The following is a 25,872-nucleotide window of genomic DNA, read 5'->3' as shown; positions in this document are numbered from 1 at the left end:
TCGATCCTGCAGCCTTTGGTGATACAATTGGCATCCCATCTGAAGGACACTAAACATGTCATCAACATTGTAGAACAGTTCAAGTGGGCAAGTGGTTATATGTGGCTCACGGTGGATGTTGCCGCATTGTATTCTTCCATTCCCCACAACAAAGGACTGGAAGCAATACAATTCTTTCTGCATAATTATTCCAACTACAGTACTGATTTTCAGGCCTTTCTTCTGAGAGTGATTAAGTTTCTTCTGACTCACAATTTTTTTCAATTTGAGGGAGATTGCTATCTCCAGAGGTGTGGCACAGCTATGGGAGCGAAATTTGCCCCATCCTACGCCAATTTATATCTAGGCTGGTGGGAGCTGTGCCGCATCTATGGAGATAGCAACCCTCACAAACACAACATACAACTTTATTACAGGTATATAGATGACCTGTTGTTGGTCTGGAAGGGGTCAGAGGAAAGCATTGAATTATTTATGACTTACATAAAACAATGATATGGGTTTGAGATTCACTCATGAAATCAATCCTGTGGAAACACATTTTCTGGATTTATCGCTCAGAGGTACCTTGGGACAAAAAGTGTCCACATGTGTGTATCAAAAACCCATAACAGGCAATACTATACTCCATGGCCAGAGCTGCCATCCAAAGCAGATAAGGTTCGCAATAGCAAAAGGCCAACTAATTAGGCTAAAGCGCAATTGCTCTGACCCCTCAGATTTCATAAACAAGGCCAATGATCAAACAAAATTTGAGAAAAAGGAAATACCCCAAAGAGATTTGGAGAAAGCAGAGGTAGTAGTAGAAGGTATATCGAGATCAGAACTACTTAAATACAACAGAACAGAGAAAAAGGCTCTACTTGTGACAGAGTTAATTTTGTAACTGAATACAGTTCCAATATTATGACATATGAAAAATAGTGAGAAAGAATTTTTCAATCTTGCGGCAGATGACCAACTACAACAAGTAGTTAAAACAGGAATCAGATGCTCATACAAAAAGAGCAAGACTCTAGGGTCTATACTAGCACCACTCAATTAAGGAAATCATCCAATACGAACAGTTCATGGCTCACACATGTAGGCATGTACAATGTGGGAGCCACCACTGTCGTCCCTGCGAGTTTGTACAGGTCACCAAGGAGTTTGAGTCTGTAGCACATGATATCAAATATAACATACGTGCCTGTTAAATTGCAGAACCACTCATGTCATATATCTGATAACTTGTACAGCTTGCAGAAACAGTACGTGGGTCTCACGTCAAGGGATGTCCACACTCGAATTAGGTTACATCTATCCACAATAAGTCAAGGTAAGGCAACCACTCCGCTTGTGCAAACTTTGCCCAAAAACATAAAAGCTCACTAGGCACCTTCAGATGGTGTGCCATTGAAAAGGTGGTGTTGCCCAAGCGGGGTGGTGACCTCGAGCGACTTTTAGCCAAAAGAGAAATCTTTTGGATTTTCAAATTAGACACTAGAGTTCCCAAAGGATTAAATTCCAGATTCGATTTAATAAACTATTGGGAATAAATCCAATGTGTGAGATAGATCTGCACATATACCACAATCCTATCCTGTCCATTCCGTTTGTGTGCCCATTCGTAATAGTAAGGATAATATTACAAGAGGTACACAAAAGGACAACAGCATGATTTATCCACATATAAGGTTAGGGGAATTGAGATCTAGGTCACTCAAGGTTTATGTGTATACCCACATATCGGTTCAAAATACACAAATGTGGGTATTAATTGTTGATATTGATTAAAGGTGTAACATATCTTTTTGTTCTTCAGGATATAGTCAATTCACCCTTAGGGGAAGATAACTGGAGATTAACATATAGCAAATGCATTAACATGACAGAGAGTCAGGTCAGATAGCTATATACAAAAATAAAAGCGAAACGCAAAAATAGAAATATACAGCTTATTCTACACAGCAAACATTAAGAGGAGGGGTTTGAACCCCATTCCACTTGCTGTTGAGTGCATTTGTAATCTGCATTGTTTCATTACACTATATATGGGGTACTTGACATATAACATAACAAACACAATAATTTTCTTACAATAACTTTGCTAATAGAAAAGAAATAATCTTTTTCTTAATTATTAGTTAGTTTCTATGATCAATATATCGCTATAAGTAACTATGCAATTACAAAATGTGTTCCTATATATTAATTCTTGCTGGTATTTAGCAAGAGTAGCGCATTTGTGTGTTTTTAATTATCAATTAACTTAAAGCCAATAGGATTACTGTGTCTTTATTTTAAATAGCAGTAACAAACATAGCACTATAGGCTATGACTACGGCTTAACAGCCGAAACGCGTAAGCCCAGTGCTGCGTCTACTCTGCAAAGCTGCCGATTCCTCCATCGTTGTAATTATTTTAATATACGAATAAAAGTCAAGTTTTATTTTACCCTGGCGTGGATCGTATACTTCTTCTTTTGATGATATATATATATATATATATAATATATATTTATATACATATACTTTATATACACACACATGTATATACTGTATACACATATATATATATATATATATATATATATATATATGTGTGTGTGTGTATATAAATATATTATATATATATATATATATATATATATATTTATATATCATCAAAGAAGAAGTATACGATCCACGCCCAGGTAAAATAAAACTTGACTTTTATTCGTATATTAAAATAATTACAACGATGGAGGAATCGGCAGCTTTGCAGAGTAGACGCAGCACTGGGCTTACGCGTTTCGGCTGTTAAGCCGTAGTCATAGCCTATAGTGCTATGTTTGTTACTGCTATTTAAAATAAAGACACAGTAATCCTATTGGCTTTAAGTTAATTGATAATTAAAAACACACAAATGCGCTACTCTTGCTAAATACCAGCAAGAATTAATATAGGAACACATTTTGTAATTGCATAGTTACTTATAGCGATATATTGATCATAGAAACTAACTAATAATTAAGAAAAAGATTATTTCTTTTCTATTAGCAAAGTTATTGTAAGAAAATTATTGTGTTAGTTTATGTTATATGTCAAGTACCCCATATATAGTGTAATGAAACAATGCAGATTACAAATGCACTCAACAGCAAGTGGAATGGGGTTCAAACCCCTCCTCTTAATGTTTGCTGTGTAGAATAAGCTGTATATTTCTATTTTTGCGTTTCGCTTTTATTTTTGTATATAGCTATCTGACCTGACTCTCTGTCATGTTAATGCATTTGCTATTGTTAATCTCCAGTTATCTTCCCCTAAGGGTGAATTGACTATATCCTGAAGAACAAAAAGATATGTTACACCTTTAATCAATATCAACAATTAATACCCACATTTGTGTATTTTGAACCGATATGTGGGTATACACATAACCTTGAGTGACCTAGATCTCAATTCCCCTAACCTTATATGTGGATAAATCATGCTGTTGTCCTTTTGTGTACCTCTTGTAATATTATCCTTACTATTACGAATGGGCACAAACGGAATGACAGGATAGGATTGTGGTATATGTGCAGATCTATCTCACACATTGGATTTATTCCCAATAGTTTATTAAATCGAATCTGGAATTTAATCCTTTGGGAACTCTAGTGTCTAATTTGAAAATCCAAAAGATTTCTCTTTTGGCTAAAAGTCGCTCGAGGTCACCACCCGCTTGGGCAACACCACCTTTTCAATGGCACACCATCTGAAGGTGCCTAGTGAGCTTTTATGTTTTTGGGCAAAGTGTTGCACAAGCGGAGTGGTTGCCTTACCTTGACTTATTGTGGATAGATGTAACCTAATTCGAGTTGACATCCCTTGACGTGAGACCCACGTACTGTTTCCTGCAAGCTGTACAAGTTATCAGATATATGACATGAGTGGTTCTGCAATTTAGACAGGCACGTATGTTCATATTTGATATCATGTGCCACAGACTCAAACTCCTTGGTGACCTGTACAAACTCGCAGGGACGACAGTGGTGGCTCCCACATCTGTACATGCCTACATGTGTAGCCATGAACTGTTCGTATTGGATGATTTCCTTAATTGAGTGGGTGCTAGTATAGACCCTAGAGTCTTGCTCTTTTTGTATGAGCATCTGATTCCTGTTTTAACTACTTGTTGTAGTTGGTCATCTGCCGCAAGGATTGAAAAATTCTTTCTCACTATTTTGCATATGTCATAATATTGGAACTGTATTCAGTTACAAAATTAACTCTGTCACAAGTAGAGCCTTTTTTCTCTGTTCTGTTGTATTTAAGTAGTTCTGATCTCGAATACCTTCTACTACTACCTCTGCTTTCTCCAAATCCCTTTGGGGTATTTCCTTTTTCTCAAATTTTGTTTAAGATCATTGGCCTTGTTTATGAAATCTGAGGGGTCAGAGCAATTGCGCTTAGCCTAATTAGTTGGCCTTTTGCTATTGCGAACCTTATCTGCTTTGGATGGCAGCTCTGGCCATGGAGTATAGTATTGCCTGTTATGGGTTTTTGATACACACATGTGGACACTTTTTGTCCCAAGGTACCTCTGAGCGATAAATCCAAAAATGTGTTTCCACAGGATTGATTTCATGAGTGAATCTCAAACCCATATCATTGTTATTTATGTAAGTCATAAAATTCAATGCTTTCCTCTGACCCCTTCCAGACCAACAACAGGTCATCTATATACCTGTAATAAAGTTGTATGTTGTGTTTGTGAGGGTTGCTATCTCCATAGATGCGGCACAGCTCCCACCAGCCTAGATATAAATTGGCGTAGGATGGGGCAAATTTCGCTCCCATAGCTGTGCCACACCTCTGGAGATAGCAATCCCCTCAAATTGAAAAAAATTGTGAGTCAGAAGAAACTTAATCACTCTCAGAGAAAGGCCTGAAAATCAGTACTGTAGTTGGAATAATTATGCAGAAAGAATTGTATTGCTTCCAGTCCTTTGTTGTGGGGAATGGAAGAATACAATGCGGCAACATCCACAGTGAGCCACATATAACCACTTGCCCACTGAACTGTTCTACAATGTTGATGACATGTTTAGTGTCCTTCAGATGGGATGCCAATTGTATCACCAAGGCTGCAGGATCGAATCAGTCCATTGTGACAGGTGTTCCAAAAGTGAGCCAATGCCGCTCACTATGGGCCTTCCCTGTACATTGGTGACATATTTGTGAACTTTGGGAAGATGGTGGAAACAGGGGATCCGTGGATGTGATACATAAAGATATGCCACTGTCTGGTCATCCAGAAACCCCTGTTCCCTACCATCATCCAAGATATTCTTAAGTTCTAACTGGTAAGCTCGTGTAGGATCTCTGTCCAATTTGACATAATCATGTGGATTATGTAATTGGCGGTGGGCCTCAGCTACATAATCGACCCTATTCATCACAACACTGCACCGCCTTTATCTGCGGTGCGTATGACCAAGTTATTGTTGTTCTCTAGGTCATTCAGTGCTTTTCTTTGATTAAAGACAGGTTGTGTTTGATGTCAGTGCATGTAGCGGCCAGATTAATCAAATCTGTTTCAACCCTTTGTTGGAAGGTTTCCAAAATAGTTCCTCTATTTTTATTGGATAAAATGTCGAATTGTTTTTAAAACTCGATGCCCTACTGATAGTGTTAGAGTGAATTCTGGACTCATTCTCCAAGGAGTGTAGGGTCACCACATCACAGAGTTCATTAAAATCATGGAGAGTATCTTTCTCTTGATTCTGTGAGGTTGCTCCTTCCACACATTTGGAGTGTCTGTCATACCAAAATGTTTTTTCAAAGTTAAATTCCTAATAGGCGATTTACATCCAACAAAGTTTGGAACAGATTAAAATTACTCATAGATGAAAAACCCAGTCCTAAAGACAACACCTGTACTTGTTCATTAGAAAGTGTATTGGAAGAAAGATTTAACACATTATGAATCATTTGTACTTGGTTTGTGGGCGATTGCCCCTCAGTTGGTATCTCCCTGACCCTTCCCCTTGCGTCTGCTGAGATCCCCCCATATGATCTTGAGTTTCTCGAAAAACCTGAGGGAATACCTGTTCAAGATCAGGGTTTACGGTCCCTTGAGCATTTGTAGTTTGCATGGAATCCTGTACATGTGGTATACTATGTGTCTGCATAGGTTCATAGTGAGTTACATGTTGCAATTGTTTATTTTCTTTCTGTCTAACAGATGACCCACCTAATGGCCTTGCCATAGGACCTGTGTGTGTAACAGAAGTAATAGCCAAATCATGGGGTGCAGAAGGGACTTCAATATTAGAGGCAATCGCAGGTGCAGTGCACTCTGTTAAACCTTCTTCAGAGAATATTCTGAGTTACTACCTGAGAATGTGAATTTTTTTTGTTGTTTATTACCTCTGCGTCTGCAATTGCCCGTTTTTTATGAGGGAACTGAGTACGTCTAAATTCTCCCCTCTTCTTTCTGTTCCGAATGTATACTGTGTCTGTCTGATAGTCTGATCTATCCCTTAGAAACTTAGAGTGCTTATTCTCCATTACAACACTTTTACCCTAGCCACAATGCCTCTGAGTATGGTGTCAAATTTCCCAAACTGTGGATCATTTATACGTTTATCCATCTCAGTTTGTAACTCTGAGATTTCATTTTTTATCCCAATTAACTGTCTTGATTTAAGATCTTTTAACATATTCATCAATTTCATTGAACAATCGGTTAGAGTCAAATTCCAGTCCTTAATAAAGTCTTTTTCATTTAAATCCACATCAAATGTTGGGAATTTAAAAAGTCTCAATCCTCTGGGAATCATTCCCAACTCAAGGTATTTCTCGAATGTCCAGATATCCCACTGAACTTTGCATTCTTTCAAAAGTAGTGACTCCATCATTTCAAAAAGAGAACTAAGAGATAATACTCCTTTGTCTTCTGAAAAGATGTGTTCATGATCTTTAGTCTTGTGTTCTCGTTCAATTGCTGGCATAAGTGAGAAATAGTCTCTATTGTATTGTACCATATTTCCCTGCTGCTGATTTACCTCCATTTTAACTGCTGTGCAACTGTGAAAATGGTGATTCAAGCACTCCACTGGTACCTCCTGTTAGTACCTAAAACCTTGGTTACACAAAAGAGAACGAGTGCGAATCACACAAACCACTTGCACTTTTATATTATGTGTGCCTTTCCTGTGATAGCTCAGTCAATACCCACGCCAATGTGTACGCATTCAAATCCCTGGGGTATCCGTTGCTTAATTCAGGTAACACAAATAAATTTTGGCACTATCAATGTGCTTTCTTACCCCACACCTCAGATCTTCCAGCTTCCGAGAAAATAGGGTCCGTGTGTTCCGTGTAGGAACGCTGCTTCTCTGTACCCTTCGCCTCCCTCAGCGTCTCCAGCCGGAAGTATTCCACAGGTGGCCCGAGAATCCCGGGTGTACGTCACTTTCAGTTGGGGATTTGCGAATTGGCTGGCTTCCAGGGCTCACAGTGCACAGCAGTACCTTGGCGTCAGATCCCAGGATATGGCCACAGATCATCAAAAGAAGAAGTATACGATCCACGCCAGGGTAAAATAAAACTTGACTTTTATTCGTATATTAAAATAAATACAATGATGGAGGAATCGGCAGCTTTGCAGAGTAGACGCAGCACTGGGCTTACGCGTTTCGGCTGTTAAGCCGTAGTCATAGCCTATAGTGCTGTGTTTGCTACTGCTATTTAAAATAAAGACACAGTAATCCTATTGGCTTTAAGTTAATTGATAATTAAAAACACACAAATGCGCTACTCTTGCTAAATACCAGCAAGAATTAATATATAGGAACACATTTTGTAATTGCATAGTTACTTATAGCGATATATTGATCATAGAAACTAACTAATAATTAAGAAAAAGATTATTTTCTTTTCTATTAGCAAAGTTATTGTAAGAAAATTATTGTGTTAGTTTATGTTATATGTAAAGTACCCCATATATAGTGTAATGAAACAATGCAGATTACAAATGCACTCAACAGCAAGTGGAATGGGGTTCAAACCCCTCCTCTTAATGTTTGCTGTGTAGAATAAGCTGTATATTTCTATTTTTGCGTTTCGCTTTTATTTTTGTATATAGCTATCTGACCTGACTCTCTGTCATGTTAATGCATTTGCTATATGTTAATCTCCAGTTATCTTCCCCTAAGGGTGAATTGACTATATCCTGAAGAACAAAAAGATATGTTACACCTTTAATCAATGTCAACAATTAATACCCACATTTGTGTATTTTGAACCGATATGTGGGTATACACATAAACCTTGAGTGACCTAGATCTCAATTCCCCTAACCTTATATGTGGATAAATCATGCTGTTGTCCTATTGTGTACCTCTTGTAATATTATCCTTACTATTACGAATGGGCACACAAACGGAATGGACAGGATAGGATTGTGGTATATGTGCAGATCTATCTCACACATTGGATTTATTCCCAATAGTTTATTAAATCGAATCTGGAATTTAATCCTTTGCGAACTCTAGTGTCTAATTTGAAAATCCAAAAGATTTCTCTTTTGGCTAAAAGTCGCTCGAGGTCACCACCCCGCTTGGGCAACACCACCTTTTCAATGGCACACCATCTGAAGGTGCCTAGTGAGCTTTTATGTTTTAGGGCAAAGTGCTGCACAAGTGGAGTGGTTGCCTTACCTTGACTTATTGTGGATAGATGTAACCTAATTCGAGTGTTGACATCCCTTGACGTGAGACCCACTTACTGTTTTCTGCAAGCTGTACAAGTTATCAGATATATGACATGAGTGGTTCTGCAATTTAGACAGGCACGTATGTTATATTTGATATCATGTGCTACAGACTCAAACTCCTTGGTGACCTGTACAAACTCGCAGGGACGACAGTGGTGGCTCCCACATCTGTACATGCCTACATGTGTGAGCCATGAACTGTTCGTATTGGATGATTTCCTTAATTGAGTAGGTGCTAGTATAGACCCTAGAGTCTTGCTCTTTTTGTATGAGCATCTGATTCCTGTTTTAACTACTTGTTGTAGTTGGTCATCTGCCGCAAGGATTGAAAAATTCTTTCTCACTATTTTGCATATGTCATAATATTGGGAACTGTATTCAGTTACAAAATTAACTCTGTCACAAGTAGAGCCTATTTTCTCTGTTCTGTTGTATTTAAGTAGTTCTGATCTCGAAATACCTTCTACTACTACCTCTGCTTTCTCCAAATCTCTTTGGGGGTATTTCCTTTTTCTCAAATTTTGTTTGAGATCATTGGCCTTCTTTATGAAATCTGAGGGGTCAGAGCAATTGCGCTTTAGCCTAATTAGTTGGCCTTTTGCTATTGCGAACCTTATCTGCTTTGGATGGCAGCTCTGGCCATGGAGTATAGTATTGCCTGTTATGGGTTTTTGATACACACATGTGGACACTTTTTGTCCCAAGGTACCTCTGAGCGATAAATCCAGAAAATGTGTTTCCACAGGATTGATTTCATGAGTGAATCTCAAACCCATATCATTGTTATTTATGTAAGTCATAAATAATTCAATGCTTTCCTCTGACCCCTTCCAGACCAACAACAGGTCATCTATATACCTGTAATAAAGTTGTATGTTGTGTTTGTGAGGGTTGCTATCTCCATATATATATATATATATATATATATATTTTATATATATATTATATATATATTATATATATGTGTGTGTGTGTGTGTATTATAATATATATATATATATATATATGTGTGTGTGTGTGTATATATATATATATATATATATTATATATATGTATATTATATATATATATATATATACACAGTAGATATATGTATATATATATATATATACAGTTATATATATGTGTATACAGTATATATATATAATGTGTGTGTGTATACAGTATATATATATATATATATATATATATATATATATATGTGTGTGTGTGTGTATATGTGTATATATATATATATTTATATATACTGTGTGTATATATGTATATATATATATATATATATGTGTGTGTGTATATATATATATATATATTATATATATATATATTACAAAGAAAAGACTTGTTCAGCGCTTTGAGAATAATGTGGGTTTTTTGTAGTGTTTTTTTACATATATGTGTTTTAAGATAACAAGTACATACAGTATATATATATCTCTAATAGTCCCACACTAATTTAAAATGGATAGTCTTTGTAGCCGAGTTTTTTTACACAGTCCGCAGTACTGGTTCCTGAGTACCAAAAAGACCCGGCAGCTCATCTTGTATGGAGCGATCCCCTGTAGAATGAGGTCCCTCTCAAGTGTCTGGAAAAATATAGAGATAGACAGGGGCACTTATAGTGTAATACGTTTTTTATATTGATATACGTGTAAAAAGAAGAAATATCCGTACTCACTTGGTTTTACCTCATTCACTATGTGTTAGTAGTGAACATCTATATATACACACACTGATAATGAGCATGCTGCACTTTATAATGATACTCAGTTTTTAGTGAGCACTCTGTACTGTGTAATTATGTGAGTTTCTATACACCTAATGACCACATAGGCACACACCTATGTATAGATTGACTGCTATGGCCCCCCAGCACTTGGGGCCTGGGGCCTCTGCATTTGCTGCACCAATGGTAGTTCCAACAGATACTATTTAATATTGAACTTGTCTAACGTTATTGTTATTATTATAACTTAAACTGAATACATAAGATTAGTAACAAAAGAAGTTATTTTTGGACACTTTTTTATGAAACAAATTATTACATATTGTTGTTACTACTATATTGACTGTACATATGATAATACTTGAAGGTTGTTTGTTTTCCAAACATTTTTTTTAAAGTTTTGCAGGGCTGTTTTTGGCAACTAGAGGGTTAAAAGAAAGAAATACTGGTACATACACATCTAATATTTTGGCAGGCAAAATTTGAGTTAATTGGATTTACACTTATAGTGACAATTGTTACACTTTGTGATGTTTAGCTGTTTAATATAGAAATTTATTTTTGTTACGTTTTCTTACAGGTTGAACCTGTACTGTCAAACAGAAGTCTTTTGGAATGCGGAGTTGATATTCTTTTAATCATGGGTAAGTTACAAATGCCCTTTATTTGCCTCATACATATATGATGAATACACTGTAGCCTTGCTTTGATCACTGATACACCCCTTTCATTGATTGGCCAGAAATTATTGTCCACATAGCAACATTCTGGGCTCTGAGCCAGACTACTGAAAATATGTCAACATTGTTACTTATAAGTCTCAAATCTTTGCTCGCTTGTTGCAAATAACATTATATTAAGATCACAGACAAATAACAAAAGTGAAAAAAAAAATATTTTATTTTGTAAAGTGTGTAAATATTGTTTTTAATTGTGATCGATTATTTACCCATGTACTTAAAGTGAAAGTAAATCCTAGCGTTTTACAAACGCTAGAATTTACTATTGAAACAAATAAAGGGCACTTTCATTCATGAAATATAAGATACTTCATGTAGAAAGCTCCTTTATTTGATTCAATCGATCGCCACTCTTAGCTCTTACAGCAAAACATTTTTTTGGCTAAGAGGTGACGTTTTCACCTCTTAGCCAATAGCCGTGTGGTATATCCGGCTCCCATGGGCGCAAAGCCGGATTTACCGCACGGCTATTGGCTAAGAGGTGAAAACGTCACCTCTTAGCCAAATTTTTTTTTTAGCCATGGGCTGCTGTAAGAGCTAAGAGTATCGATCGATTGAATCAAATAAAGGAGCTTTCTACATGAAGTATCTTACACTTCATGAATGAAAGTGCCATTTATTTGTTTCAATAGTAAATCCTAGCATTTGTAAAATGCTAGGATTTACTTTCACTTTAAAGTGATGGTAAACTTTCCACTTTTAATAATCAGATTTGGAATGGAAACAATATTTTAGATGGAGTTTAATTAATCGGTTGTAAAGAAGATTCTCTTTAACTTACTTTTTAATATAGACATGAAATTCAAATACCCTGCGCTCTGGCTGCCAACTTCAAAATTATTTTTTTTGTGTGTGAGTTAACAGTTTGAACTGTTCTCCAATCAGCGATCTTGATACAACAATAGTGCCGTACGACTGAAGTGCTTATTGGAGAACAGTTCAAACCTTAAGCTCACAAAAAAATTTACTTTTTAAGTGGGCAGCCAGAGTGTAGGGTATTAGAATTTCCTAGGTACATTAAAAAGTTATAGCGCATCTACATTACAATTGATGAATTAAACTCAAAAATATTGTTTCCATTCCAGATCTGATTATACAAAGGGCAAAGTTTACCATCACTTTAACAAAAAGGTAACTTTTTATAGATTGACAATTTTATATAAAATATAAATACTAAACAGTTGTCAGTCACACATTTATTATAGGAGCTAGGGAATTATCTAGAATGTTGGGCGATAGGGGTAATATTTTAGAAACCAGTGCTTATTGGCTACCATAATTTGTTGTACCCTATTAAATACATAGTACACGTAATCATCTTTATGGTAACTTTTGGTATGAACCATGAAAGCATATTAAGGTGTTTGCCAACTTGCCACTCACACACACACACACTTTTTATATATATATATATATATTATATATATATATATATATATATATATATATATATATATATTATACAACAAATGTGAGTACACCCTGTGCAATATCACTTCATTGTCAAATGATCACCTTACAGTAATTGCATTATTAATATGTTTTACAGTATAGTATTTACATCAATCAAAACCTTGACAATATTACAACTTAAAATGAGTGTGGTACAAATTGCTATAAAACATGGCAATAGTGAGAGGTTACACCTCTAATTTTAAGGTTATACTTGGTAACAAGCAAATTATCATACATGGACCAAATGTTTAATGAAGTAGTATTTAAATTATAGTTGCTTAGAATACTTTGTGGTGCACACCCTTTAAATAGTATTAGAATAGCATGAACAGGTAGATATATAGAAATACATTACTTTCTTTTACAAGATATGATGAGTCCACGGATTTCATCCTTACTTGTGGGATTAAATCTCCTGTTAGCAGGAAGTGGCAAAGAGCACCACAGCAGAGCTGTATATATAGCTCCTCCCTTCCCTCCCACCCCAGTCATTCTCTTTGCCTGTGTTAGTGATAGGAAGAGGTAAAGTGACAGGTAAAGTGAGGTGTTAGTTTAGATTCTTCAATCAAGAAGTTATTTTATTTTAAAATGGTGCCAGTGAGTACTATTTTTCTCAGGGAGAAAGCGTCAGTCTAGAACTTCCCAAGAGGAGTGGAGACATTGTATTTTTCTGCCCTGATGTTGATGATCTTAGCAAACGTTATCTAAGATCCATGCTGGTTCCCACAGAGCAAATGAAGGTAGTGTAAAGAAAAATCTTCAGTGTGGAGAACGGTGTCATGCTACAAGCAGCATTGAGGTATGTTCAGTCTTTTGTTTCTGGGGAGACTTGATGCATCAGAACAGGCTGACTTTATTCCCTATCTGGGGAGGGGTAATCAGTATGCACTATATGTGAGGAAATGGTGTACCTGGAATTCCCTTTATATTGATTGCAATGTATGTATAATATATCTTTGAGGCATATTCAATGTGGGCTAGACACTGGGAGCTGCGGTTTGCTTAAGGATGGTCATTAACGTTTTTTATCACTGGCCTGAGGGAGTGCAGTGTTTTTTATGATGTTACACTCAATATTTGCGGTGTATGCAAGAGGGGCACATGGCTTATTCTTTATTTTGTTCGACATGTTTGTTTTTTCTTTGCGACCTATGCGGGTCTTAGTCAGGCTAGAGCAGTATCATCCAGATCAGATAGACAGCAAGGTCCTGGACTCCGGTGGGGCCTAAGTTATTTGTGTCAAACGAAGGAGCTACTCGATCAGAGACAGTGTGTTCTGGGGGCAGGTAGGCGCCGCAGCAGAGCTGTGGCGAGGTGCAGGGGCCTGAATAGCTAAAAAGTTATTTTATCTGATAAAATCGATATATTTCCTATATAACATACCTAAGCAAAGTGGTGCAATATTATTAAGCTATTTTGGGCACATTAGGAAAGTTTGTATTGCTGCAAACGTTGTTTTTGAGATATCAGAAAAATTGTTGGGCTTTTATTATTTATAGGCGCATGTACGCTTTTCAGTTCTAAATTTTTATTTATGTAATTTGACTTCAGAACTCAATATTTCAAGTAAAGAACGACTATTATTGCTATGGCTAGTCTGTTTAACATGTCTGAACTTGAGGAAAATACTTATTCTATGTGTTTAGATGCCACTGTGGAACCGCCTCTTACTTTTTGTCCCTCATGTACTGAAAGGGCCTTGCAATGTAAAGAGCAGATTTTATTTAAGGAAAATATGTCTAAGGATGATTCTCAGTCTGAGGAGAATCAGGGTATGCCACCAAATTCTCCCCAAGCGTCACAACCTTTAACGCCCACCCAAGCGACGCCGGGTTCTTCAACCGCGTCTACTTCATTTACTCTGCAGGATATGGCTGCAGTTATGTCATTTACCCTTACAGAGGTATTCTCTAAGTTGCCAGTGTTACAGGGCAAACGCAGCAGGACAGAAGTCAATTTGAATACTGAGACCTCTGATGCCATGTTGGCCATTTCCGATGTACCCTCACAGGGATCTGATTTGGGGGTCAGGGAATTTCTGTCTGAGGGGGAACTTTCCGATTCGGGAAGTGTGTTACCCTAAGACGGATTCGGATTTGACATGTCCTTTAGATTTAAACTTGAACAACTCCGGCTGTTACTTCGGGAGGTTTTAGCGACTCTGGATGACTGTGACTATATTGTGGTACCACCAGAGAAATTGTGTAAAATGGACAAAAACTTAGAGGTACCTGCTTACTCTGATGTTTTTCTGGTTCCTAAGCGAATTTCGGAGATTATTACAAGGGAATGGGACAGACCGGGTATCCCGTTCTCACCTTCTCCTAATTTTAAGAAAATGTATCCCATATCTGACACTGTTCGGGACTCTTGGCAAACAGTCCCTAAGGTGGAGGGAGCTATATCTACCCTGGCTAAGCATACAACTATTCCCATTGAGGACAGTTGTGCTTTCAAAGACCCTATGGATAAGAAATTGGAGGGTCTCCTAAAGAAGTTGTTTATTCATCAGGGTTTCCTTTTACAACCGACGGCCTGCATTGTTCCAGTTACCACTGAGGCGGCCTTCTGGTTTGATGCCTTAGAAGAGTCTCTTAAGACTGTGTCTCCTTTAGAGGATATTTTGGATAGAATTAAGGCTCTTAAGCTGGCTAATTCTTTTATTACAGATGCCGCCTTTCAGATTGCCAAATTGGCGGCTAAGAATGCCGGATTTGCCATTTTAGCGCATAGAGCGTTATGGTTAAAATCTTGGTCTGCTGATGTGTCATCTAAGTCAAAGCTTTTGGCTATTCCTTTCAAAGGAAAAACCCTATTCGGGCCTGACTTGAAAGAAATCATTATGACGAATCCGGCTTCCTCCAATCGTTGCATGCTCCCTTTGGCGTTAAGCTTGTGTGGTACACAACAATTGGAGGAAGCCGCATTCGTCATCCGTATGCTAATGAAAGCACGAGATGTGGGCGGAGGATCGGCGTTACGTTTACCATAACACAAAGGTAAGTACTTTAAAAAATAAGCTTTGTAAACTTTAATACAAAAATATATTATTTATTATTAAATAACATTATGGTCATTGCTCATAGAAACCACATATCAAAATAACAATCAAAATAAACAGCACAAAACATCAATATCAATACATGTTAAAATACACACACAGCCCTTATATATATTAGCACCTTAAAGTCCTAGTCAGACCTGCAACACTCTGCGTTTCACCCCCATAGGAATGTCACTGGGCTTTGTCTAGGTTGTGTGTACAACACTGGTATTTGCTTATTTATGGAGTTAACAGCATCTCTTGCATGCGTATATACCTGCTGATAGCAATAACTTTACAACAGCATATTAACAGCATTTATTTGCATGGCAACTGACAGTTCCTCCCTTCATTACCTTGTCAGACTGCATGGATTCCCAAGTGATTCCTGCCCAGACAATACCTATGTATGATAGGTTCTAGTGCAGCAGAGTATTGCAGGTCTCTAGGGTGCTAATATATAAGGGCTGTGTGTATATTTTAACATGTGTTGATATTGATGTTTTGTGCTGTTTATTCTGATGTGGTTTCTATGACCGAGCATGTTGCTATTTAATATTGAATAAAATATATTTTTCTATTTTCACAATTAAGAATGCTCAATTCCTTTTCTTGTTAACTATAGAAAGTATTTAATTTTATATAGCTACCTTCGATATGTAAATTTAAAGGGGGTTATGTAAAAAGAGACAAGGCCACTCTTGAAACTTTTGCATATATAGAAGAAAAAATAAAGTTTAATGCATATGGTAATTAGTCAAAGGGCTACAGAAAGAGGATGTTGCTTTCTGAATAAACGGCTAGGGGATAGTGTACCATAACCTCATAATTAAAGGGACAGTCTTCACCATAATTGTTATTGTTTAAAAAGATAACACCCTTACTACCCATTTCCAAGCTTTGCACAACCAACATTTGTTATATTAGATGGACATAAAACAAGTTGGGAATGGGATAGAGACAAAATATAATATGTACTTTAATTAATTTACCTGCAAAGTGCCTCACCATTAACCCTTTCTTTTTAGTTTCTGAAGTTTCTGAATTGTAAAACTCTAACTCCCCCCCCACACACTTCCTTCTATGGCTGTATCTATATCTATTGTTGTTTTGGTAGAATGCAAAAGTGCATAGGGATTATATGCTGGAGCATGCCTAGAAGCTACAAGCTCAGTTGAAATACAATGCCTGTGTCTAAACACTGATAAGGGGGGTGGAGTAGACTGCTCCAGGCAGCATAGCTATGTAATTCATTTTGCTTATTTTTAAAAAAATATTTTAAAATACTTTCCACAATTTTTAAACACTTTTTCTATGCAAACTATTTTTAATTAATTATCCCTTTTAGGATATGCACAGATCTCAACCTGTTTATGTCCCTTGAATTCTTGTACAAAAGCAATGTAATATTGAAAAAAAAGCGTCTTAAAATTGCCAAATTTTGTCTGAAAAAGTGTTCTATGGGGAAGTGTTATTATAGTATTATAGTAATGGTCTTAGCATAATTATTTGCTTCTCTATAACTCACAGCCTTGGACGCCGGGCTGTGGACACAGGATGATCGGCATATTATAAAAAATATCCATTAAAGGATTTCAGAGTGGGGGAGAAAAGAAAATGAATCCCACTCATGAATTAAAGCCTTTAATATGACTAAAGTCCTAATCTTATCAATATCGTGTCTCAATACCACTTGCATACATTTTGAAGATATGCCTTTAAAGGGACGGTCTACACCAGAATTTTTATTGTTTAAAATAAAGATAATCCCTTTATTACATATTTCCCCAGTTTTGCATAATCAACACTGGTATATTAACCCTTCACTACCGGGACTTTGAGAGAAGAACTAGAGCCTTTTTTAATTTACCTTTTAAAACTAAATATTTTTTTTTAAGTAGACAATCTAAGGTATTGATCTATTCCCATTTTGGTATATTTCATGTCACCATTTCACCACCACTCGTGCAATCATGGCACAAATGATTGTAAAAGCTTCTCTGGGACCTTCTTTGTTCATAAATAGCAGACATGCATGGCTTTGCCATTGGTTTTTGGTAATTAGAAGGCCGCTAATTGCAGCTGCGCACCACACTTCTATTATTCCTGGCAGTGAAGGAGTTAATCAGGTTAATTTTAGCTTTAGTTCAGAGATTACTCTCCCACCTGACACTTCCCACTCTCTTCCCTCCTCACCCCCACTGGTCAGCACCATTTTAGGTACTGGCAGACAGTCTGTCAATATGAAGATTTAAGACATTTTCTTTTCAAATTATTTTTTTGTTTTGTTTTCTGCAGTGTGGGATCCCCCTTAACCTCCAATCTCCCTGATCCGTCCCAAACAGATCTCTAACCCTCCCCTCTCTAACTAGTGTCCACCATTTTAGGAACTGGCAGCTGTCTGCCTTATATATATATTATATATATATATATATATATATATATTTTTTTTTTTTTTTTCATTTATTTTTTTTATTTCTGTCATGTAGTGCCCCCCACTCCACCTTTTTTCTGTAGCGTAGCTCCCTTTTTTGTAGCGTAGGGCCATCCCACACCCTCCCCCCTCCCGGATTCCCTCCCACACCTCCCACCGGCACCAGCAGATCATCATTACAGATGGTGACACACACAGTGTCACCATCTATAAAGATCTGGCATCTGCCTTCATATGGAACCGGAACACCAATCATGCTTCGGTTCCATATGAAGACAGATGCCATAAGCTCAGAATCTCCAGCTGGAGCTCTGACATAAATATAAATAGTGCAGTACAATAAACAAAATACCGCACAATATATATTTATATATATATATATTATGATAGAGAGCACTCTCACTTTCCAAAGTTCATCAGTGCCAGGGTGCCAGCAGGTAAGTACACAATGTGAAGGAAGGCACTCACTGGTCTTTTTAGTCAAAATTTATTAGATCAAGCGTGACGTTTCGGGGACACACTCCCCTTCCTCAGACAAATACAAACCAACAATAGTAGAAAATATAAAGCCAAACAAGCCCCTCCCCCAGTGAAATTGTGCCAAAAATGGTTATCATAGTGATCCTCAACAACAAAGACTTCCTAAGTGTATTCACATATAATATAGTAATGTTATCAGATGCTCATGATAAAACATATCAAAAACATATAGTAAAAGTCCAAAGAAGCACATACCGGACATACTCATATAAGTGACATGATAAAAATATATACTTATGTTATAAGTGCAAAATAAGAAACTACATGTGTTACAAGTACCATTGTGTCCCCTGACCTACATTCCTAATGGATGTGTCTTGTGTAGTGTTGTGCAATATACATATTTAAACATTGTGCACTTATGATTATTATGTATAGCCAGCCTAATGAACCCTTATCAGACTGAAATAAATAAATAAGAAGCAACCCTCTTGGGGCAAATCACGTTCCAAAAAGAACAGCACACACTAACAAAATACGCCAAACCTGCATTTAGTATTCAGGTATACTGCGTACACACCAAGGGTTAAATCATGGTCACTCATGTTTAAATCCTATTATGACCACATAGTCACCTTACGCAAGTATCCAAAAATAGATATAAGCATACATATGATAATTCTATAAGGTACCTGATAAACAGAATGGCGAGCACTCAGTATACAACACACGCAACACACGGCTCAGTGTGTTGACGTCATCCGGCCGACATCGTATCACAGTGTGATACGTTGCCATGGCAACCTTACGCAACTCCGGTGGGTCCATATACAAAAAGAAAATCTTAAAGAATCTTATGGCCGGTCAGGCGCCCAGGCAGACAACTAAGTGTAATAAATTAAATAAAGTTCAATCGCATCCCAATATGGAACAACTTTGTTTACCTACTATTAGCAGCATAACTTGTCTATTAGTGAACGTCCCAGAACGGTCTAGAAATACTGCATATTCGACTTATCCAAAGCTACACCTCAAATAAGTACATAAATAAAGTGTGCCCATTATAACTAAAAAAAGGGCTAAATAACTACTGGTGTCAAGAAATGTCAAAACCTAAACACACAACATAACAAAAAGAACATCATAATATAAACTGGAATAAACTAGTAATATAGAATTAAAAATAAAAATAATAAATAAAAACATAAAATAAAATGAAATGAAATAAAATGAAATAATATGAAATAATATGAAATCATAAGACTGCTGTCAAATAAAATGAAATAAAATAAAAGGAAGAAAATAAGAATAAGGGAAGGGGAAAGGGAAAAGAAGAAAGGAAAAAAGGAAAGGAAAAAAGGGATGGGGCATTGTAGGAGGCGGGAAAAGAGAAGAGGAAAAACGCATACGAAGAGGAAGTAAACGGAAAAAATAAGAAAGAAAAGCAAGAGAACTAGAAAAAGAGAAGGAAAAAGAAAAGAGAGAAGAAAAGGAAGGAAGGAGAAGAAAAGGAAGAGAAGGAAAAGAAAAAGAAAGAAAAAGAAAAAAAGAGAAGAAAAAGAAGGAAAAAGAAAAAAAAAATATGAATAAAAGGAACGGAAATAATAAAGGAAAAGGCAAAAGAAGAAAAAAATAAAAGAAGAAAAAGAAAAGGAAAAGGAAAAAAAGAAAAGAAAAAAATGAAAGGAAAAAATGAGAAGAAAAAAATAAAACTGAAAAAACTGAAAAAACAAGGTCAGAATACTGGATGGATCATAGACTCTCACATGTCATGCTACACTAGTGTGCCAAGTCCATCTGCTGTATGGGTCTGTTCAACAGAGATTCTTCAAAGTCAGCACCTTGAATCATAAAAAGCAGTGCCGGTCCAGGTTCACATTCAATCCCCGTGGACGTATAGTGTTTAATTTGAAAATACACTTGGATTCTAGTTGTAATAATTTGTTATCTCTGTCCCCACCCCTTGGGGGGATGGGTGCATGGTCGATAATCTTGAATCTTAGGTCCTGTACACTGTGTCCACTCGTGGCAAAATGATGCGCCACTGGCTGATCACTCCCGTGATTCTTGATAGCTGTCCTAATAGATGATCTGTGGTTGGCCATGCGGGTACGGACATCATCAACCGTTTTCCCCACATAGAATAGTCCACATGGACAATTAATTAGATAAACCACGTAGGTTGTGGTGCAGGTGAGGTAGAATTGGATTTTTATAATTTAAATTTGTGTCCGGGTGACGAAATGTAGCCCCAGGGATCATTGTGTGACATGTAGTGCACCCACTAAAGCGGTAGCATCCTTTCTTGCTGGTAGATAGCGAAGTCCTTTTGTCATAGCAATGTTTGGGGTCCGTCACCACCAGTTGATCCCTCAGATTGCGGTTTCTCTTGAACCCCACCCTGGGACTCCCCCACTCTCCGAAAGGTAGTCCAGTATCGTCCTTAATAATGTGCCAGTGGGTCCTTAAATAGTGTCCTATGTTCTTCATATCCGGACAGTATTTAGTTACAAATGTCATCCGTTTGGTGTCATCTCTCACAGGCCTCTTGTTGGAGTCATCTTGTTCCTTCATACATTCAAGTAGATAGTCCCATTTGTATCCCCTTACCAAGAATTTATTTGCCATATCCTGGAGCTGTGTCTTCATGATTTCAGTGTTACTGTTATTTCTGTTCACTCTTGCCATCTGGCCCTGGGGTATGGCTCTGAGTAAGGATGAAGGGTGACAGCTGTGTGCGCGTGTAAAACAGAATTCCTGTCTATTGGTTTCTGATATAGTGTTGTTCCCACACTCGTGCCATCTCTGAAAATGCAAAGGTCCAGAAATTCCACCTTATCTGCACTATAGCACATTAGGATGATTCAGTCCATTCAGTTGGTTGAACCAATTCTGCAATGATTCACTCGAACCGCCCACACGATGAACAAGTCATCTATGTAGCGCTGGTATATGATTATTTCTTCCATCTGAACACCCTCATGATCTCTTCTTCATAGTGTTCCATGTAGAGGTTCACAAATGAGGGGGCAACGTTCGAGCCCATGGCGGTTCCCTTTATTTGGCAGTAGTATGAATGCTCAAATCTGAAATAATTGAGCCTGAGACTCAACTCAAGCAACTGCAGCAGGTAGTGTGCCGGAGGACCCACATACGGGTATCTACTCAAAGCTCTTGCCACCATTTTAATGCCCTCTTGCTGGGGTATAACCGTATATAGGCTATTAACATCTGCCGTTCAGATCCTTCAATTTCTCAATGAGATCCATGGAATCCCTGACATACGATCAAGATTTAGGAACAATCTGACCAAAGAGGAATTTGCATCAATCACAACGCTGGCCACAGACCCTAAGATCATCATCCGCCCAGCGGATAAAGGGAGTGCGACTGTGATAATGAATTATACATACTATCAAGCAGAGATTATGGAACAACTGAGTGACACCACAACTTACCAACGATTACAAAGAAACCCAACCAAGGAATTTCAGAAAGAAATTGAAACCTTGGTTAAGGAGGCTGTGATGCAAGGATACATTGATGAGAAAATTGGAGGGTTCCTGATGACTGAATATCCCATATGCCCCATACTGTACACTCTGCCGAAGGTACACAAGAACCTATCCCATCCACCAGGGAGGCTTATTGTCTCTGCCCGGGGTTCCATCACATCCCCGCTATCCCAATTGGTAGATTTCTTTCTACAACCATTTGTTAAAAATATGAGATCGTATGTCAGGGATTCCATGGATCTCATTGAGAAATTGAAGGATCTGAGGGTAGAAGACAAGTGGATTTTAGTAACGGCAGATGTTAATAGCCTATATACGGTTATACCCCAGCAAGAGGGCATTAAAATGGTGGCGAGAGCTTTGAGTAGATACCCGTATGTGGGTCCTCCGGCACACTACCTGCTGCAGTTGCTTGAGTTGAGCCTCAGGCTGAATTATTTCAGATTTGAGCATGCCAAATAAAGGGAACCTCATTTGTGAACCTCTACATGGAACACTATGAAGAAGAGATCATGAGGGTGTTCCAGATGGAAGAAATAATCATATACCAGCTCTACATAGATGACTTGTTCATCGTGTGGGGCGGTTCGAGTGAATCATTGCAGAATTGGTTCAACCAACTGAATGGACTGAATCATCCTATTCAGTTCAAAATGTGCTATAGTGCAGATAAGGTGGAATTTCTGGACCTTTGCATTTTCAGAGATGGCACGAGTGTGGGAACAACACTATATCAGAAACCAACAGACAGGAATTCTGTTTTACACGCACACAGCTGTCACCCTTCATCCTTACTCAGAGCCATACCCCGGGGCCAGATGGCAAGAGTGAACAGAAATAACAGTAACACTGAAATCATGAAGACACAGCTCCAGGATATGGCAAATAAATTCTTGGTAAGGGGATACAAATGGGACTATCTACTTGAATGTATGAAGGAACAAGATGACTCCAACAAGAGGCCTGTGAGAGATGACACCAAACGGATGACATTTGTAACTAAATACTGTCCAGATATGAAGAACATAGGACACTATTTAAGGACCCACTGGCACATTATTAAGGACGATACTGGTCTACCTTTCGGAGAGTGGGGGAGTCCCAGAGTGGGGTTCACGAGAAACCGCAATCTGAGGGATCAACTGGTGGTGACGGACCCCAAACATTGCTATGACAAAAGGACTTGGCTATCTACCAGCAAGAAAGGATGCTACTGCTGTAGTGGGTGCACTACATGTCACACAATGATCCCTGGGGCTACATTTCGTCACCCGGACACAAATTTAAATTATAAAATCCAATTCTACCTCACCTGCACCACAACCTACGTGGTTTATCTAATTAATTGTCCATGTGGACTATTCTATGTGGGGAAAACGGTTGATGATGTCCGTACCCGCATGGCCAACCACAGATCATCTATTAGGACAGCTATCAAGAATCACGGAGTGATCAGCCGGTGGCGCATCATTTTGTCACGAGTGGACACAGTGTACAGGAACTAAGATTCAAGATTATCGACCATCCACCCATCCCCCCAAGGGGTGGGGACAGAGATAACAAATTATTACAACTAGAATCCAAGTGGATTTTCAAATTAAACACTATACGTCCACGGGGATTGAATGTGAACCTGGACTGGCACTGCTTTTTATGATTCAAGGTGCTGACTTTGAAGAATCTCTGTTGAACAGAACCATACAGCAGATGGACTTGGCACACTAGTGTAGCATGACATGTGAGAGTCTATGATCCATCCAGTATTCTGACCTTTTTTTTCAGTTTCATTTTTTTCTTTTTTTTTTTTTCTTTTCCTTTTCTTTTTCTTCTTTTATTTTTTTCTTCTTTTGCCTTTTCCTTTATTATTTCCGTTCCTTTTATTCATATTTTTTTTTCTTTTTCCTTTTTTCCTTCTTTTTCTTTTTCTCGTTCTTTTCCTTTTCTTTTTCTTCTCTTTTTTCTTTCTTTTTCTTTTCCTTCTCTTCCTTTTCTTCTCCTTCTCTACCTTTTCTTCTTTCTCTTTTCTTTTTCCTTCTCTTTTTCTAGTTCTCTTGCTTTTCTTTCTTATTTTTACGTTTACTTCCTCTTCTTATGCGTTTTTCCTCTTCTCTTTTCCCGCTTCCTACGATGCCCTTTCCCTTTTTTCCTTTTCTTTTTTTACTTTCTTCTTTTCCCCTTCCCTTATTCTTATTTTCTTCCTTTTATTTTATTTCATTTTATTTGACAGCAGTCTTATGATTTCATATTATTTCATATTATTTCATTTTTTTTTTTTTTTTAAATTTATTATTTTTATTTTTAATTGTATATTACTAGTTTATTCCAGTTTATATTATGATGTTCTTTTTATGTTATGTTATGTGTTTAGGTTTTGACATTTCTTGACACCAGTAGTTATTTAGCCCTTTTTTAAGTTATAATGGGCACACTTTATTTATGTACTTATTTGAGGTGTAGCTTTGGATTAGTCGAATATGCAGTATTTCTAGACCGTTCTGGGACGTTCACTAATAGACAAGTTATGCTGCTAATAGTAGGTAAACAAAGTTGTTCCATATTGGGATGCGATTGAACTTTATTTAATTTATTACACTTAGTTGTCTGCCTGGGCGCCTGACCGGCCATAAGATTCTATAAGATTTTCTTTTTGTATATGGACCCGTCGGAGTTGTGTAAGGTTGCCATGGCAACGTATCACACTGTGATACGATGTCGGCTGGATGACGTCAACACACTGAGCCGTGTGTTGCGTGTGTTGTATACTGAGTGCTCGCCATTCTGTTTATCAGGTATCTTATAGAATTAACATATGTATGCTTATATCTATTTTTGGATACTTGCGTAAGGTGACTATGTGGTCATAATAGGATTTAAACATGAGTGACCATGATTTAACCCTTGGTGTGTACGCAGTATACCTGAATACTAAATGCAGGTTTGGCGTATTTTGTTAATGTGTTCTGTTCCTTTTGGAACGTGATTTGCCCCAAGAGGGTTGCTTCTTATTTATTTATTTCAATCTGATAAGGGTTCATTAGGCTGGCTATATAAATCATAAGTGCACAATGTTTAAATATGTATATTGCACAACACTACACAAGACACATCCATTAGGAATGTAGGTCAGGTAACACAATGGTACTTGTAACACATGTAGTTTCTTATTTTGCACTTATAACATAAGTATATATTTTTATCATGTCACTTATATGAGTATGTCTGGTATGTGCTTCTTTGGACTTTTACTATGTTTTTGATATGTTTTATCATGAGCATCTGATAACATTACTATATTATATGTGAATACAGTTACACTTAGGAAGTCTTTGTTGTTGAGGATCACTATGTTAACCATTTTTGACGCAATTTCACTGGGGGAGGGGCTGTTTGGCTTTATATTTTCTGCTATTGTTGGTTTGTATTTGTCTGAGGAAGGGGAGTGTGTCCCCGAAACGTCACGCTTGATCTAATAAATTGTGACTAAAAAGACAGTGAGTGCCTTCCTTCACATTGTGTGTGTGTGTGTGTATATATATATATATATATATATATATACACATCGCATTGACTTAAAGGTTAATATACTTTTTACCTCTATGATTACCTTGTATCTAAGCCTCTGCAGACTGCTGACTCATAAATAACTCCATGGGAGTAAGCACAATGTAATCTATGTGGCACACATGAACTAGCGCTGTCTAACTGGGGACAACTGTCAAAATACACTGAGATAAGAGGCAGCCTTCAAGGGCTTA

The 25,872-nt window shown here is 37.4% G+C and overlaps 1 protein-coding gene across 2 annotated transcripts in view; it reads left to right on the top strand.

The window, feature by feature from the left end:
- The window catches only part of LOC128660130 (mitogen-activated protein kinase kinase kinase 3), a 256,117-nt gene that overhangs the window by 88,523 nt on the left and 141,722 nt on the right, over positions 1 to 25,872 (top strand). For both annotated transcript variants that reach the window (XM_053713777.1, XM_053713776.1), the window contains exon 2: positions 11,031 to 11,094. In XM_053713777.1, coding sequence (XP_053569752.1) covers positions 11,031 to 11,094 — 64 coding nt within the window. The remainder of the gene's footprint in view (positions 1 to 11,030; positions 11,095 to 25,872) is intronic.

The sequence above is a fragment of the Bombina bombina genome, chromosome 5, assembly GCF_027579735.1.
Source record: "Bombina bombina isolate aBomBom1 chromosome 5, aBomBom1.pri, whole genome shotgun sequence".
Lineage (NCBI taxonomy): Eukaryota > Metazoa > Chordata > Amphibia > Anura > Bombinatoridae > Bombina > Bombina bombina.
The sequence above is the reverse complement of the archived record's forward strand: the minus strand, read 5'-3'. Positions and strand labels throughout refer to the sequence as shown.